Below are 16,717 nucleotides of genomic sequence, written 5' to 3' on the forward strand. Positions count from 1 at the left end.
CTCTGACCATCCGACTTCTTTCCTCGTCGAGGGCATGTCACAGTCGACAGAACCTGCCACGAAAAACAAGCTAAGGCAGAATTTTCGTTTACCGAGGATATCACCATGCCAGATTGAATCTTATGGCAGGTAGGTCGCGGACCTCCAACAAGCGCTTGTCAAGCGCTGTCGGGTGCGATAAGCAACAATTTTAATTGATGCGACAATGCCAAATGGCAACAGTCTACACTACAATTTATTCAACGTCACACGGCTTTATATATGCCTCGGGGTTTCAGTGCAATGTCAGAGTGTCCTCAATCGTTTAAAGCAGCTTTCAGGTCGTCGTGTGCCTCAAGTCTGTTTCTTTGGTCTTCGACCTTCTTAGCCTTCTAATGCACACGCGGTCACATTCTGCAAAATTCTGCAGTGGGCAAATCAACACCCGCCCTGACCCGCCCTGACTAGCTATAGTTTCGGCCTCACAAACAGCGGTGACTTCTGTGTTATACTTACGACCCGTCTCCATCATTATTTGCACCTCGAAAGTTTTTAAGCTCACGGCCCCTTGTAAGTTGCATTGTAATCTGTCCCCACAGCGATTGTGGGGTCCTACACCTAAAACTTGATTGGCAACATTGCCTCCACCAATGACAGCTTCAGGCCGTTAGGCGTAAATTCACGTAAAGCAGCCGCTTTCGCCTATAGATGCCGTTCGGTCGGGTCCGCGCGAGCATGTGGTGATTTTAGCGGAAAACATACGTTAACATTGATGGTCCACGATCATATATCTCCCTAGTCCCCCGTTTCACGCTACCAGTGAGATAGGCATCTCGTGATCGCCGTTTCATGCTTCAAGTTGAATGAGTTTCAAAATGATATGTTCATTACAGTCCGTTGAACTGCTTGGTGGTCGTGTATTCATTGCACTTTAAACAGCCAATTATTATGAACAACAGGTTGTTGCATTTTGATCTAGAATTCAGAATACAGCAGCTTTAATTAAGCAGAACAAATTTGCCCTTCCACAAGCGAGGCTCCGTCCATTCCAGTGACATTTTTAAGGTGTCGATTGGAACATACAAAAGGTCCGCTCAAGTTGAGTCATGCCGTCAGTCTATCACCATAAAGTACTCACTCAGGATTGCTCTCAAGCGTGTTGCTGATCAGTTCGTCATTTTCCATTCTTGCTTGCCACGAACGGTCAAAGTAAGCATATCTACAATGTAATTAACTACCCTGACAAGTGTTTTATTATCAGGACCATGTGATGCCCGACGGTGCTTTTAACAACGCTTGGCCAGGACATGAAGTATCATTATGCAAAGAGCACAGCTATCGCGACCAAGTATGCTCCGAACTCGGTAGGGATGCGATTTTTTTTCCAAGTCCAGTAAAATCCCGGCTTGGGCATTCGACCAAGATACGCAGCTCTTCACAATAGTGGTTGGTTGGTACTAAGTTTAGTATCAAAGCCGTCACTCTGTGGTCGTCCAACCACTCTTCCTCGGGCTAGGACAGAATTAGGTATAACTGTTGCTCGCCGTTACTCAAGTTTCATTTCGGCCCCACCATCGGGATGATTGACATTTCAAGGTCTTCTGCTCTGCTCTTTCACTATCTATATGCATGTTGACTAGACGGATGGCACATTGGCACTACGTGATTACAATGTATCGATTCATTCCCCAGCATAATGATAAGCTCACACGCTAGACGGACGCGGCTGCAATGCACGTTGCGTCAGCCGGAACATTGTGACGTTGTCGGCGATCTGCTAGAACTCTTTGAACTGTAATTCGGGTATGCTGGAGACATGAGGAGAAGGTAGAACATCGGCACTCTTCGATTTCGGGTGGTGTCATCCACCGCCCGGGATAAATCGCGTGGTCCATGAAGCGTCCGAACATACCGCGGACCTGAGGCTGGTTCGGGGCAACATGTAAGCCGTTTATCCAGGAAATTAACAAGGTCTGCTGCGCTCGCCACGCTAAAGCTCTCGCTTATTGGTATTGCGATAGTCGCGGGATGTTGAAGTGTAAGTGCTGTAATCACAAACATTACCCACGGTAACTAGGCATGAAATGTTCTACCAATGCAGACTCAGAGCTCCCTCTGACACGCACTACTTTGGACTCTGGAGTTGGACGCGACCCGCCGCGGAACTTCTAGACGTAAGTACTAATCACATCATAAACACAGAAAAGTTAGCTGAGGCACCGATACCAAGTATTACCAGCCGCAGTATACCTTGTTGATTACTCTACTCGGGGATAAGGACACCGAAGTAACGCAGTCCTCGACGGAAATTTTCTTTCTGTGGCTTCTACCCGAGAAGGAAACGGGTTGTTGAAATTCGCTTGAGATTTAAGAAAGAGTTGGGACTGATGGGCCTGGTTGCAGATGGCGCAGAACCTAGATCGCCAAACAGTGCCTCGCGGAGAAGTTGAATTCTACACTACAACTGAGGGTTCCAACGTTGCGACAGCTACTATCTCTGACGAGTCCATTACACTTCCCTCGGAGTCGGCCTCCACACGATGTGTCAGTCCGAAAAGAGCGACCGGCAGGTCACATAGAGAAGGAGCGCATCGAAGCCAACACCGACCTTGCCGCGAATTGGATGGTCCTCGGTACGTCATCATACGAATTTCCCACTAAAGCTAAATCAGATGATGAGACCAGTAACTTGAAGCAACGCTGAACACAAAAGTTTTACTGAAGGATACTAGATTTGCACTTCCAACCCCATTTCTGTCCATCAGAGCTTCGCGACGGGCACAGTTTCGCTATCTCATCAATATGCTGTCCATCAGGGCTTCGCGACGGGCACGTTCGCAATCTCATCAGGGCAATACAGTGTGCTCACAAACCTTGTATGTCCCGGAGGGAACCTAGTCTCCTAGCTAGGTTGTCCACACGAAGAAGACCGACATCCCCTTCTTTCTTACCTGTCTACTGTTTCTACTGATCCTCGCCTTAGTTCCACTCGACCAAAACCAATTTGACAGTACGGTCGACATCAAATGACAAGGTTCAAGAAGTCACTGTTTGATCTGTGTTAGGTTTGTGCACCTGGCGTGAACCCCGATGCGTGAGTTTATCTAAGTACTATCATCGCATGAACTAATACACTAGGTTTTCAATGAAATCACGAACATTACCAAGAGTTGGGACTTATCTGACGGCGCTCCGAACAGTGATTGTATACATAGCACAACTATTATGTTCTGATTCAGAATTCGCAATATGGGCTGCTCGGCGTTGTCAAGTTAGATGTTGGTCATGGCGGGGTTTTATTTGGGCGGCATCACATTGGTTCTGTGAGTCGATACGGACAGGCTAGAATGTCTACATATCAAGAGCTTTATCGTGAGCTTGGGCACAACGTTGCGGCCGTGGCGGGGACCGCGGGATGAAGTTATGCTGATGATGACATGTATTTGGCCATCTACGCTATGATATACGTAATAGGCTAATCATCTCCGGGTTGATTAGTAATAGCAGGAGTCTTCCCAGTCCATCGAAGGGGCGATGCGCCCTGTCAAACCCTGCTATGTAGTCACAATTGACATAAAATCAAGCTTGGGCAAGCATGTGTTTCAGGACTAGGTGCGCTATTATCGTGATTTTCTTTTCCTAGTACTCTGTATAGAATCCTAAAGTTGCAGCTTCGCAGGTTATCATGATCTTAGTCGGGACGGCGATTGCTATCACACGATCTTTTGTCCCTTGAGAGACCCACTGCTATGTGAAAACGCGTGTTCGATTATTAAATGCTAGACTGAACTTTCACTGACGTCGCTCACAAAATTCTAAAACACGTTTTAAATTCCAGGCTCCAGCGCTTTCCATATAGTCGTTCCTACTCTGTTAACTCCATCATGATCGCACAACTCAGGGACTGACTACCCATCTGGCTGTGTTTAATTCTTCCAATCCAATAGAGCGACAAAGCTTCCGGGCCTAAACGTTTACTGATTCAAGGTGAGCTCACCCAAGGGTTTCATCCCCACATCGTTTCACTGACCGTATTGTTATTAATTGCAGTATGTAAACGTTTCGGTTTTTCCCAGTTTCACGATGCCACGAGAGGTCATCCCTTTACATAGTGTCGAAGCAAACCTTGCACGGACTGAAAGCTAATCTGATGACAATTCCTCCTAACGCATAGCATGAACGGCGATGTCCATGCTTGCTTCTCAACTTCATAGTCAATGGCAATTCCTTGTAACGCGTAATAACGGTGATGTCCATGATTGCTTCTCAACTTCAGCACTGTCTACTAATTGGAGTGACATCTAGAGTGAGGAAACGCACCTTTCCTTAAGCAACTGCTAAACTATAAACTGCTCCTCGGCGGTGCACCTTGAGCCGAGGGATGTCATCATGGAATGCTAGTCGCTCATTCGGTATATCGACAACCGACATGGCTCATTGAACACCCAATTCCTGGAGTGTCAGGGTGACCGAGTCGGTACAACATACAACATCTGTTAACGCTCGTCTATATAACTATTTCATGAAATGTTCAGCGTGGACATTCAGTAACATAATCAACGGTCTCACTTGTTTGGTGACGACACTTCCTCACGAAGTGTCTATTTCGTGTGATTCAACGAATAATTGAACATGATCGTGAGCGTTCGACGTTCACTGTTACTGACAAGACTTTATTGCGCTTGCCCGCGTAATGATTTTGCATAATCCAACAAGCTCTGTACTTCACTGCATCGGGCGGGCGGCCGCTATTAGTATAGACAAAAAGACGAGACGGGGTATTTTTCCCTTTCGCTCCTCAGAACGGCCGTCAGCCTCACGTATCCTTCAGCTTCTTCAGATCGGGGACGTCGACACAATTAATTATGTTCGGCATAGGCGCACTCGCACGATTAAATCGTGGTTGATAGGAATATTATTGCTCTTCGCTTCCTTGTGACTTTACGGTGTTTTCTCAGATAGGCTCGCGGTTATGCGTTCATCATTGCCGGCACCGATCTATGTACATTGACATGGCGTTATGTCATGAAAGCTTTTCGTGATACTTATCTCACTGCAAGGGACAACCCTACGTATACCGAACCTAAGAATCGAAACCTTGATCTTGCCATGGTCAAGCAATATTGCCAGATCGAGTTCTGCAACAAGTATCCAACTCGACTTGTGTATAGATGACCCTATCATGATTGGTAGTGGGGTCTTCTAGGGGTCCTTGTTCTCTTATCCTCCAGTTGTCAGGGAAAAGCTACCAACTCACCGTCGTCGTGATCCATCTATAGCGCATCTAGGCGAAGATGCCATCGTTGACTAACCTTACGCGTTCTGCATGACATGCGCCCCACAAGGGTGACATTCCCAGAATAATACCTTCTCCGAAAAAGAATCACGCCCATCATTCTCTCAGTATTTGCAAAGTAAGTTCTTCTGCAGCACCTAGGCTGCCCTGGGTCCATCATTCGCATAGCCTCAATGATCTCGACATGATACTAATGGATACTGAACAGGGCCCGACCAAGAAGCGGCGTTGCAAGCAGAATACCGACGAGAGTGTGTCTTGGTTCGATTGAAAATCAGTATACAATAGCCGCGCCTAGGGAGGCCGATTAGATAAAACGACAATAATAACAAGATTTCAAATGATATACCGGGAAGAACGGTCTCACATACCAAGCTGCTATGATCTCTCCAAGGATCGAAAAAATCTCTTCATGCTATCAGGAAGGTTCAAGACAAAACCATAAGTTTGAATACAAGACCCTTCAGATCTCAGAGCACCTCCACGTGAACCGAAGCCCTCCGGGAGTGTGGACCCGAGTCCCTTGAGATGTCGAAATGGAGGAAGTCCGGGAAATATATGAGGCGTATGGACTCCTGTGGACTCTATGGTCGCTCTGGCGCTTAGAAGCCACCGTGGCGTCTCGTGGCAGTAATGCAAATCGAGATGTGATAGGAACCATAGGATGTGATTCCAGTAAGTGAACTGCCACGTTGCCATCGTTGTTCATCGTGGGTTCCCCACGGGGCACGCGGGACGACCTATTCATGTCACAAACATATCTTCTCGGATCTAGGTGATAACCGTTTGAGATAACCGGAACTTCGGATTTCGTTCAAGGTACTAGGACTTACCATAGTCAACTCTAGCCAACTTGGTGCAATATACCACTAGTGAGTCCAGGACTAACCAGCAATTGTTAGAAGCTCCCACTGAATGCTTCCCTACGCAGCGATTGGTCACCCGGGCCGGCGTTGCACCGGCATATAATTTTTTCCATCGACCAATGACATCCTCGGAATTTTGGCTCAAGTTGAAAAAAACATGGCCAAAGATCAACGTCGTCAACCACATAGGTTTACAGAACCCACATCATATGATGCGTACCTTGAGCCTTATCTCTTGAAATCATTTGAACATGTCAAGTGGCGCTATGTGGCGCCTCTGCGACTGAGTCATAGGCGGCCGCATTGCAGCAACCGCGACTCGATATCGATACACTTGCTTGTGACTTGACAATCTCCCGGATCCACCAGCTCACCATGCGTTACTTGACCTGCGCCATGATCAAGATGAGAGTTCCCGATTTTTGCTCATTTTCAACATATCATCGTGCACGCAAAGATCGACACCAGCAAAACCCATCGATAAAAAAACAACATGAATATTCAAATTCTCATACACAATGTCATAAACCATGTAAATCCGTGTGCAGCATACAAATGATTGAGCGGGTATCATACATGTGAAAGAGCTGCATCAAAACACCAAGTCAGCACTCCCGCAAGTCATGCAAACAGAAAGGTGCGTGCTCACTCCGTGTACATCTCAAGAAAGTTCTTGCGTGCTGGAGCGTAAAAGGTCGTTGAGCACCCTGACAACTGTACCAGCAGCTTCTCGCACGATGTCTCTATCGCTCTCCTTGACTTTCGGCAATAGCTGCGTCTCGAACCGATCAGGATGCCATCGTCTGATGTTCTCCTTAATGCGGTCCTTCGGAGACTTGTCGGTAGGATGCAGAGACGATAACATGTAGGCCGTGATGCAAGGTGCCGTCACATCATCGGGGCCGCCTGGCCGTTTGAACACAGGCCACGGAAAATCGTCCCATATCAAAACGCCCAACACAGCACCAGATATCTGCAATTTATCCCACTGACCACGATGGTACTCAAAGAGCTTGATGGTGTCTTGCTTTCCCAAGGCCTTTCCGGCCTTCAAGAGTCTTTCCTGCTCTAACCTGGCTTGCTCACGACGGAATTGTTCCTCGCGCTGCTGAGCTTGTTCAGCCTGACGACGGTGGAACTCTGCTTCTGAAAGGGGGGTAGGTGGAGGACCGGGTGCTGCTTTGGCGTTCTGCTGGGCTGATGGCGTTGGTGGCTTAGGTGTGCTCGGTGGGTGCGAACTGGCGGTCGAGCTCGGCCGAGTCGAGGAAGTCCAGCCAGCACTGCTACGGCTAGTGCTGGTCGATCCGAAGCTGCTCCTATCTGTGGGCGGACTTGGTCCAGGCATGCTACGGTCACTACGATTGGGGATTGGCCAAGGTCCTGTAGAAGACGAAGAAGATTGAGATTGAGAAGGAGCCATCTGGGGAGGTGGCGTGGGTCGACTAGTCTCCGGAGGATAATAACCCCAGGACTCCCACTTCGTACTTTTCCTGTTTCTTCTTTTCTTCTGCGCGCTGGCGGCGTATCTCTTCTTCGCGCTTCCGAAATTCATCCTGCTGAACCTTCTGCTTGTCGTCTGATCTGCGGATCGCCTCTGCCTCCCGGCGAAGCAACTCCTCCTCCCGTCGCAAAGAGTTCTTCTTCCTTCCTCTGGATCTCTTCCTCTTTGGCGCGTGCCGCCTCTTCTTTGAGCCTAGCAGTCCTCCTCCTTGCGTCTAACTTCATCTTCCTTGCGTTTCGCCTCCATAGACTTGCGCGAAATCTCTAGCGCGACACGTTGCTCTTCTTCTTCTAACCGCCTGGCCACTTCCTCTTCCTGTCTTCGGAGGTCGTCCGCCCGTTTCCTGGCCTGGAGCTTCTTGTCTCCTGACTTCCTCCTCTTTCTTCCTCGCAAGCATCTCCTTCCGCTGGATTTCGTCTTCCTTTCGTTTGGTTTCCTCTTCCTTCCTCCTCGCTTCCTCCTCCATTCTCCGGACCTCGAGCTCTTTGCGATCGGCCTCTTCCTGCCTCCGCCTAGCTTCCACCTCCTTGCGTCTGATTTCATCCTCCCTCCGCCTAGTTTCCTCCTCCTTGCGTGTAGTTTCTTCCTCCTTGCGTTTAGTTTCCTCCTCCTTGCGCTTAAGCTCCTCCTCCTTCAGCTTAGCCTCCTCCTCCCGTCTCGCATCCTCCTCCCTCCTCCTCAGCTCCTGCTCACGCCGAGCAACCTCCTCCTCCCTCCTCCTCAAACTAACGCTATCCTCCCTCTGCCGCATATGACGCTCATCATACTCCCGCCAATCAACATCAAGATCGACATCATGCTCATACTCCACCTCATGATGCGTATGAACAGGCCTCGCAGAATAATACCCACTCTCGCCCGCATTATTATACCCATAGCGCATATCCTGAGACGACACCCTCGCGCGCAAACCCAAGTTGGAAGATTGCCAACTCCGTGGGATTTCTTCTGGGGTTTGGGGGAGAGCGTGAGGTTTCGTAGCGGGTGTCGTAGGGCGAGCGGGAGGGGCCGGTCCAGCCTTTGGGACTTGGGCTGGACTGGAACCCGCCGTCATCAAACGTGAGGGATTTCTTTGTTGCGATGGGTCTGCTGGCTGAGGGTGGGGGACGGGTGTTGTCTGAGCGGGTGTATACGGTGGAACTTGGGCTGTCTGAAGGGCGGGTGTATGCAATGGAACTTGGGCTGTCTGCAGGGCGGGTGTATGTGATGGGGACTGTGGAGCTTGGGCTCTCTATGGAGCGAGAATACGGGATTGCGGAGCTTAAGATGGGTGCGACTGAGGATAAGGGCGGTGGATAACGGTCGTCTAGCCTCTGAGGAGTAGTTGTGATGCCAGCTCGAGCTTCAGCATAAGTGTACGATGTCGTTCGCTCTCTATCTTTCGCTCTATCCATAGGGATCCATTCCAGATCCATAGATGATATACGCTCTCTATCCCTTTCCGACATACGTTCTCTATTGCTCTCTATCGCACTGGGTATCATGTCGTGCGGTTCGGATGAAAACGGGATGTTGAGCACAGATGGTGCCCGATAGGAAGAGGTGCTCGCGGTGCTCCCACGACGCGCAAGACTGTACGTACGAGACATCTGAGCATCCTGTTCAGGCGTGATAGAAGGAACCCAGAATTCCGGGAATTTGTCTAGTAGAAATGCTAGCTTTGCGACGAAGGCTTCCGCGTCTGATGCTGTCCTGAGCATCGGTAGGTGAACGAGCAGATCTAGGCATGTCGTCTAGTTCGTCGATGGTAGGAGAAAGCTTTGGGCGCTCAAAACTTCTGTCTGTTGTATCCAACGTGGTGGGGGGCCTGTATGATCCGACTACTGCTACTAACAGACACGGCACGAGCCTTGCCGGTATCGCGAGGTGGTGGTACGTGGTCTTCCTCAAACTCCCGACTGTGGAAGTAATCTGCCTCGTGCTCGAGTTCCGTACGTTCTTGCGGGGTCCAAATACGTTCTGGAGAACGACTGCGGCTAGAACGGGATATTGAAAGATCTGCGATAGGCTGAGATGAAGATGAAGAATGAACAGCAGCTTTATCTTTATCTTTGCGTTCTCTTTCAATCTTGTCCAAGATGGCTTGTTGTTCCTTTGCCATTTCGTCTGACCATCCCTGATCTAAGACTTGACCAGCGGCCCAGCGGCGTTCTTGGCGTTCACGTTCGAGGGCGATGCGGAATTGTTCCTCGGCAAGATTACGGATGTTCTTCATGGTAGCGAGGTGTTCCTCGGTCAAGCGTTCGCGTTCGAGAGCGCTGACTGGGGCTCTCTTGAGGGTGTCGTGTAAGTTCTGTTTAGCTTCGTCGACCATTGAACGCAAGTTGTTCTCGATATTGACTTTGAGGCGACTCTTCCATTGTTCGTCAGGCTCGAAATCAGCGGCTGATGGATTGGTAGGGGATTCAGTTGTAGATTGAAACAAGGTCGTCATGACGTGTCAGGGCAGAACTATAAAGATAGAGATAGATCAGCGAAGTATGATAGGATAGGATAGCTTTGACTACGCACTCGAGGAAAGTGAACTTTGGCCGTTTGGGGGGAATAGTGAAATGGAGTTGGAAATGAGGTGGGGTAGGGATGACCTCGAACACTCTGTTAGAAGACGGCTAAGTGTGATTGCGACGAGCCTGTGATGTGATTTGTGCCTCGTGTTAAGACACGCGTTGGGGAAGTCTGGATATAATATAGGCGGACGGACTTACGCAGCCGGTAGAGGACCAGGAGCATTCACGATGAGGCTGATAGATGGAAAAGAAGGGTAGTACAAGGTTGATGAGTGCAGATGATGATCAGTGATTACCAGACATGAAGGTTGAACTGATTGCGATTATAAGAATATGTACGTTTAGATCGTTTGATCTGAAAACGAAAGGTAACTTGCTTACCCCGTGAGTATGTAGAACGTAGAAACTGGGGTTAGGAACGGGTAAGCCGATGATGTCGAAACTGCAGAGTGCAGCACTAGGCTAGCAGTAGAAGAGTCCGAGTCGAGCTCGATGAAGTGACCACAATTAGTAGCAGTATCCAAGGCACCCCACACGCTTATTATCGTTGCATCTTTTTTTCTCTCGGCACTTCTTACATCGAAGTCTGATAAACTCCCGCGAAGCTTAGACTCACAAAAAGAACAAGGTGAGCATTGATAGCGATTGTATGCACTGTTGTCAACACACTTGAAGGTCGGGATGATGTAAAAGTGATGTTCTTGCGTGAAAATGAGGCTGGCGGGGAGGTCACCGAAGTGAGTCATCGCTTGAGGGGATACGTTGGAAAAGTGAATAACAAGCAAAGGATATGGTCTCCTATTCACTTGTACAATGTATGCCCAGGCGAGTGATGGTTGAAGAAGAACGTAAAAAAATCGTGTTTACCTGTGACTTGCGAGGTTGTTCCGAGGACAAGGCTCTAATTTCTTTTTTGTGCCAACGAGTCAACGAGTCACAGAGTGATTGACGCTCATCCAGCGGGTAAAGAATACGAGAAAGGGCAAGTGAATTACTAAATATCCCCGTGACAGCGGATTGCAACTTGCAAGCTAACACGATTCAGGAGGGTCGCGGTTAGTAAGTAGATTCCGAAATGGTGGGATTACTCTCAATGATGGGAGCGAAATCTGACTAGTTTCCTCCTTTGAATGACTTCTGTTAATACCTCAGGGTAGTTGTAAATCGGAGGCCATAGTGATCAGGGTAGATAGCAGTACTGCTAGTAATGTTTTAAACTAGGCCGCCACTAATGGGTGTAGTAGGGCAACTGCGGTGACTAGCTTCGTTGTGCTCGGCGTTAGAGATCACCTGATTACGAGATTAGTTGATCTAAATGAGACCGCCTCGAGGTAAACACGAGGCGATCGTTCCTCTTCTCACTCTCCTTTGTCTTCTAAAAAATTATATACCAAACATCGCCAATCGTAAGTCCATCAATAATCCAGTTCATTATACACAAACTAACCATCCCAGAAACCACATGCATATCTACCGCAGCTAATCCCTTAAATTTCCGGATAGCCGTATCTTCCCTGATCTTCTGCTTTCTATATTCCTATCATGGACCAATCCTAAACCCGATATCGTCTTTTTCAGGAAATTTGGGAATTGCCATCCCTCAGCGCTCCATGCCGCACGAGTCACTAATCGAACCATATACTTCTCCTACCTAAACATAAAAAATCATCATTCATCTTTCGTCTACTCTATCAATGCCTCCAAAACGACGAACAGCAGCAAAGAGCGCTCCGGCGCCTGCAAAGCCAGCAGCTCCCCCTGCTCAACCTAAACCTACAGCAACTCCAGCTGTCAAACAAGCTGCGCCCCCTCCCCAACCCCCTCCGCCGCCTCCACCCGTCGAGACCCCCTCAGCCAAAGTCCGCAAGGAATGGCTAAATTTTATCTCAACGTGGTACGAGCCGGAGAAGAAAAAACTCGTAGACCAACTCACCAAAGAGCTCGACGCGAAATACAAGAAATCATCCTCTAGAATTCAACAAAACCCTCGCCACGTAGAGATGGAGAAAAGACTCTCCGAGATCACAACCCGTCTTGCTGAACCCGCTCATGAAGAGTGGAACAGTCGTCTCGCTGCTGTGCAGCTCCGAGTAGACGATTGGACAGATATCACACAGGAAGAACAGCAATCTGTCATCAACGTCTTCAATGCTTTTTATGAAGATAACGAAGAAGACGAGGGCTCCACCCCCTTTGACTCCAATGAAATAGACGAGTCGGTGGCGTTGGCGGCTGAAGAACCCCAACTCGGGGATTCTTCTCCTTTCTTCACAACCCGTCAATCGCCACCAACGCCCATTACAGCCAATTTCCAGCTCGTCAACCCCTCTTCCTTCTTCACAGACACGATTTCCCCCGCAAAGCAAGCCAGAAAACTGCCGGAGCTTGCCATGGTATGTCTCGGATTTGTTATCATGACGTGTCACCCTGACATGTCACTGCCCAGGACAACTTGGCAACACTCAACAACCTAAACACAGGTCGCGCACCAGCTGACCACAGCCAAAGCAGCGCAGTCTTCGGCTTCCAAGGCTGGGCTTCCGAAGCTGGCTTAGCAGTCCCCCAAGCGCCTCCCAATCCCAATCCACCAACAGAAATCGCGCAACGGATAACATCTCCCGGCAAGCATCCGCAGCTTCATCCGCATCTCCTCCCCTCTTCTCCTCCCACTCCCCCCCTCAGCCCACAACCAAAATATCCCCCCTATCTGCCACCCACACTCTTCTCCCAGGCAAACGCTACATCGGGCCTGTTATCGCCGAAGAGGAAGCCGAACCGATCGATGAAGAGCTTCTCAAAGCGAAAATGGCCGCCGATTTCCTCGAGTTCAAGATGGATGTGCGGATTGAGATGATCCAGCAATTTCACGCAAAGGCATCTGCTATCGAGATCGAGCTCGCGAGGCTGCTCGAGAGCAACAATAGCACCTGCTCCAGAGAAAGCAGACTGCTTACATTGCATGAACACGAGGAGAACATGCTCTCGCTTCGCGAGTCTAAGGAGCTTGAGAGGAAGAAGCTATGTGATCAGGAACGCGATCGGAGGTTGCAGGAGCATAGGATCCTGCAGCAGGCTGCCGCTCAGAAGGCGATCAATCAGACCCGCTTCAACGCGAGCGCCTCGTCTTCGAAGATCCCTCCCGCCACGCAGGCAGGATGGACGACTCACGCTCCTAAACTCGCCAGCCAAAAAGAGAACCTCTCCACGGGCAGCTTACCCACGAAGCCCGATCCTCCCAGCATACTCAAGAAGTCTGCCAGCGCACATGTCATCCCCGGCTTTGACGAAGCTGCCTTCTTGAAGGATCAAGCTGAAGCTGCGAGCTTCGCGAAAGGCAAACAACCTGTCTCTGCCATCGCATCCAGCCGACCTAGCGCGCTCAAAAAGACAGAAAGCTCAAGCTCGCAGGACGAGCCTTTCGAACCACCCGCACCTCCCACCGCAAAGGGCAAGAAGGGGAAAAAGACGCCAGGCGTCACCCAGCAGCCCAAAACCGTCACTTTCAATCAAGAGCCCGATGCGGATGCGGAGCCTCCTCCAGTTTGGGGTGCGAAGAGCGCAAAGGCTTCGGTGTCTTCCAAGTCTGTCATGATCGAGGAGGAGCCGGATGAAGATGCTGATCCCTTGTTCGCTGCGTGGAACTCTAAGACTGCGCGAGCTACTACGTCTGCGCCTGTGCCGGCTGCTAAGAAGGGCAAGGCTGCAGTCGTTGAAGAGGTTGTCGAGCCTGCTCCTCCTGTGATCTCCGTTCCCAGCTGGGGTTCCGCTAGCGGTTGGGGTTCGGCAGCAGCGGGGAAGAAAGGCAAGGCCCCGATGGTACCCACAGAACCTATGGAAGATCCTTTCCAGACGTGGACTGCACCGGTGAAGAAAGGCAAAGCCCAAGCTGCGACTATACCAGCAGAACCCACGGAAGATCCCTTCCAGACGTGGACCGCGCCAGCGAAGAAAGGCAAGGCCCAAGCCCCGATCATACCTGCAGAACCCACGGAAGACCCCTTCCAGACGTGGACCGCGCCAGCGAAGAAAGGCAAAGCCCAAGCCCCGGTTATACCAGTGGAATCCATGGAAGACCCCTACCAGACGTGGACCGCGCCGAGTGGTGGATGGGCGACCAAGAAAACCAAGGTCACTGTCACTGAAGAGCCTGATGAAGAAGCTGAGACGGCTTGGGGTGTTGGGCTCAAGGGTGCGTTGTCGTCGAGCAAGCAGGCGAAGAAGGTGGCGCCGCCGCAGCTGGAGACGCAGCCAGAGGCTCGTCGCGGTGCTCAATCCTCTTCGAAATCTGTTTTGGTCCAAGATGTCAGTGAGGACGAGGAAGAGGAGGAGGAAGAGGAAGAAGGGGAGGAGGAATGGGACCAGATCCGACCCGCGTCTGCCATACCAGATACCACCGGTGAAGCAGAAAGCGACGGATGGGGATCTTCCTACTGGAGTAACCTCGCCAAGGGTCAGCCCATCTCACAAGCCGCAGACGAATCCGCTCCACACATGCTATGGACGCCATCAATGGACGCCGAAGAGAGTGGCGACGAAGATTCAGGCGAAGGCATGGAGAGCGCTCTTTGGATGCAATACGCCATCAGCGGAGGCGAGCTCGCTGGCTTCGAGGCGCCAGAACCGCAAGAGAACGTCCATACTCATGCCCATGCACACGCTCATGTTCCTGTGAAAAGCACCCCCGCCGCTTCCAACAAAAAACCCACCAACGACCCAACCACGAGTATCTGGGAGCAAGGGAAAGGAAAGAAAAAATCAGCACCCGCGATCGAGACCAAGATAGAACCGACCCGTGCGTCCAGTGCTCGAACGGCCCAATGGCCAAAGGCCAAGATGGAAATGGAGAACTGGGCCTCGCGCCTAGGCCAAAGCTCAGGCTCAGCTAGACACTTGTAATTTCATCACCAGGAAGACGAAGACGGACTTATTTTACACTAATGCTGTGGTCACTTGTTTCATAGTTTTTTTTTTGCTATATTGTTTTTTGTTTTCGCGGCTTACTGGTTGGGCCTTGCTTTATCGTAGTAGTTTGTTCTGTTGAAATAATGGTCGTTGTCCAGTTTTATGTATCTGTCGTCTATCAATTTGCATCGTCGTTTTGGTCCTTGCGGTTTTCTGTGAATGAGCGAGTCGAGGGGAAGAAACGAGGGGACGCGGGGTTTAGTAACAGACCATGCATGCATTACATAGCTACGGAGTCACACTGGTACGTTAACAAGGTGTTCTAACACACGTTGAGGGGATACGTGAAAGGGCCTCGTGCTATGATACGTGGTATGGAAGTCTGGTTATCAAGGTTGAATTCGAAGCACGTGTACTAATATCAGGCACTTTTGCGTAACTCAACATTTTTCACTTATCGTATGTAGGTGCACCGAGCGATCCCCGGTCCCGAGCTAGTTAGCTGGTTAGCTACATAGCATCATAGGCTCCGGTTGTGGCTTGGGCTCTGGGATAATCGCTAGAAGACACACAAAACACCAAAAAATGGCTCACTGGGCTGTGCCGCTGTCGTACATCCTGGAAGTCCGAGTCATATACGCGACTACCCCGCATTGTCAACGCATGTGAACGCGGGGTTCCGCTACAAAGTCGCGCCTGATCGGGTTATTTGATCCTCCCCATTCACATTGTCCTCCTTCGAAGAACTTGGAGCTGGTCCCAACGATACTTGACACGTCTGCACGGTACTACCCCATCACTCGGAAGCTGGAACGATGGTGATCAATTTGCACGGCCATCGCGGTTCTATCGTGATGTCCCAGTACCGGGTGTACATACCACCCCCCACTTTCTTCATTTCTGTCGTCCATGTCTACACCTCTCCCCACTGGGAATGAAACCGCAACGCAAGCTTCCAAAAGCGCTTTGAGACGCGTCAAAAACATTGGCAATCCCAGTCATACCGACCACTTGGACCCGTCAGATTTTCCCGGGGGTGGCGTAACAGCTTGGGGCACAGCGCTAGGAGCGTAAGTGTTTGAACACCTATCGCTGCATACTCATCATCAAACATTGTCAATTTTTTGATACAATTCCAGTGTGGTGCTGAGTAAAATCGATTCAGCATTTATAGTCCATTTTCGCTCATCGCGATCCAGATATTCCAGCTCCTATGGCGTCTTCCATGGTGAGGTCCGGTGATTGTTTTACAGAACGAGCTGATCATCATGATACACAGACTATTATGCTTGAACTTATCTGACAAATTCTACACCATCTGCAATCGCGTCAGTGAGCTTGGCCCGTTTTGTCACTGTGGTTCTGACTTAGAATGGTATAGCTGGATAGGAGGTATGAATGTATTAATGCATTATTGACATTCTCAGTCGGTCTCGTGTCAGGAAGGTTGCTTGACTGGGGCGCATCGTGTGTGTTGAACCAGGCAGTTCACATAAAAGTGTCCCTGATGGGCCTGATCATACATCTAGCTATCACGTGATGAAAATCGGCTGTCTCCTCCATTGTCTCTCCCTCTCTATGCTGTTACTAGCAAAACCGAATGGGTATTATCAAGCAAGTCTAGTTTCTGTATAACTCAATTGACAGTGATGTTAGATCTTCCTTT

The 16,717-nt window shown here is 49.9% G+C and overlaps 6 protein-coding genes across 6 annotated transcripts; 3 read left to right on the forward strand and 3 right to left on the reverse strand.

Moving 5' to 3' along the window:
* Window positions 1–2,063: 2,063 nt before the first annotated feature.
* On the forward strand, window positions 2,064–3,715 carry DFJ58DRAFT_847048 (uncharacterized protein; the record flags this gene model as incomplete). Its single annotated transcript, XM_041393391.1, has 8 exons — window positions 2,064–2,153; window positions 2,468–2,612; window positions 2,764–2,855; window positions 2,963–3,013; window positions 3,045–3,073; window positions 3,118–3,178; window positions 3,219–3,302; window positions 3,635–3,715. The coding sequence occupies 8 exons, from the start codon at window positions 2,064–2,066 to the stop codon at window positions 3,713–3,715; spliced, it is 633 nt and encodes a 210-aa protein (XP_041236927.1).
* A 3,093-nt stretch (window positions 3,716–6,808) lies between these two features.
* On the reverse strand, window positions 6,809–7,210 carry DFJ58DRAFT_622816 (uncharacterized protein; the record flags this gene model as incomplete). Its single annotated transcript, XM_041381059.1, has 1 exon — window positions 6,809–7,210. A coding segment is annotated over one exon (402 nt), but the record flags the coding sequence as incomplete, so codon positions are not given.
* An 890-nt stretch (window positions 7,211–8,100) lies between these two features.
* On the reverse strand, window positions 8,101–9,579 carry DFJ58DRAFT_174435 (uncharacterized protein). The gene has a single exon (XM_041379037.1). The coding sequence runs from the start codon at window positions 9,340–9,342 to the stop codon at window positions 8,509–8,511; it is 834 nt and encodes a 277-aa protein (XP_041236929.1). The 5' UTR covers window positions 9,343–9,579; the 3' UTR covers window positions 8,101–8,508.
* On the reverse strand, window positions 9,054–10,249 carry DFJ58DRAFT_174464 (uncharacterized protein). The gene is made up of 2 exons (XM_041379038.1): window positions 10,154–10,249; window positions 9,054–10,093 (listed from the first exon to the last, which is right to left on the reverse strand). The coding sequence occupies exon 2, from the start codon at window positions 10,074–10,076 to the stop codon at window positions 9,411–9,413; it is 666 nt and encodes a 221-aa protein (XP_041236930.1). The 5' UTR covers window positions 10,077–10,093; window positions 10,154–10,249; the 3' UTR covers window positions 9,054–9,410.
* Window positions 10,250–11,843: 1,594 nt separating this feature from the next.
* DFJ58DRAFT_847050 (uncharacterized protein) lies at window positions 11,844–15,614 on the forward strand (the record flags this gene model as incomplete). The annotated part of the gene is made up of 5 exons (XM_041393392.1): window positions 11,844–12,542; window positions 12,652–15,041; window positions 15,340–15,355; window positions 15,519–15,556; window positions 15,578–15,614. 5 exons carry the CDS (start codon window positions 11,844–11,846, stop codon window positions 15,612–15,614), a joined length of 3,180 nt encoding a protein of 1,059 aa, XP_041236931.1.
* A 346-nt stretch (window positions 15,615–15,960) lies between these two features.
* On the forward strand, window positions 15,961–16,686 carry DFJ58DRAFT_847051 (uncharacterized protein; the record flags this gene model as incomplete). Its single annotated transcript, XM_041393393.1, has 5 exons — window positions 15,961–16,121; window positions 16,226–16,279; window positions 16,385–16,443; window positions 16,479–16,520; window positions 16,643–16,686. 5 exons carry the CDS (start codon window positions 15,961–15,963, stop codon window positions 16,684–16,686), a joined length of 360 nt encoding a protein of 119 aa, XP_041236932.1.
* Window positions 16,687–16,717: the final 31 nt, after the last annotated feature.

This window comes from Suillus subalutaceus (assembly GCF_016647625.1).
Source record: "Suillus subalutaceus strain FC151 chromosome Unknown DFJ58scaffold_199, whole genome shotgun sequence".
NCBI classification, from domain to species: domain Eukaryota; kingdom Fungi; phylum Basidiomycota; class Agaricomycetes; order Boletales; family Suillaceae; genus Suillus; species Suillus subalutaceus.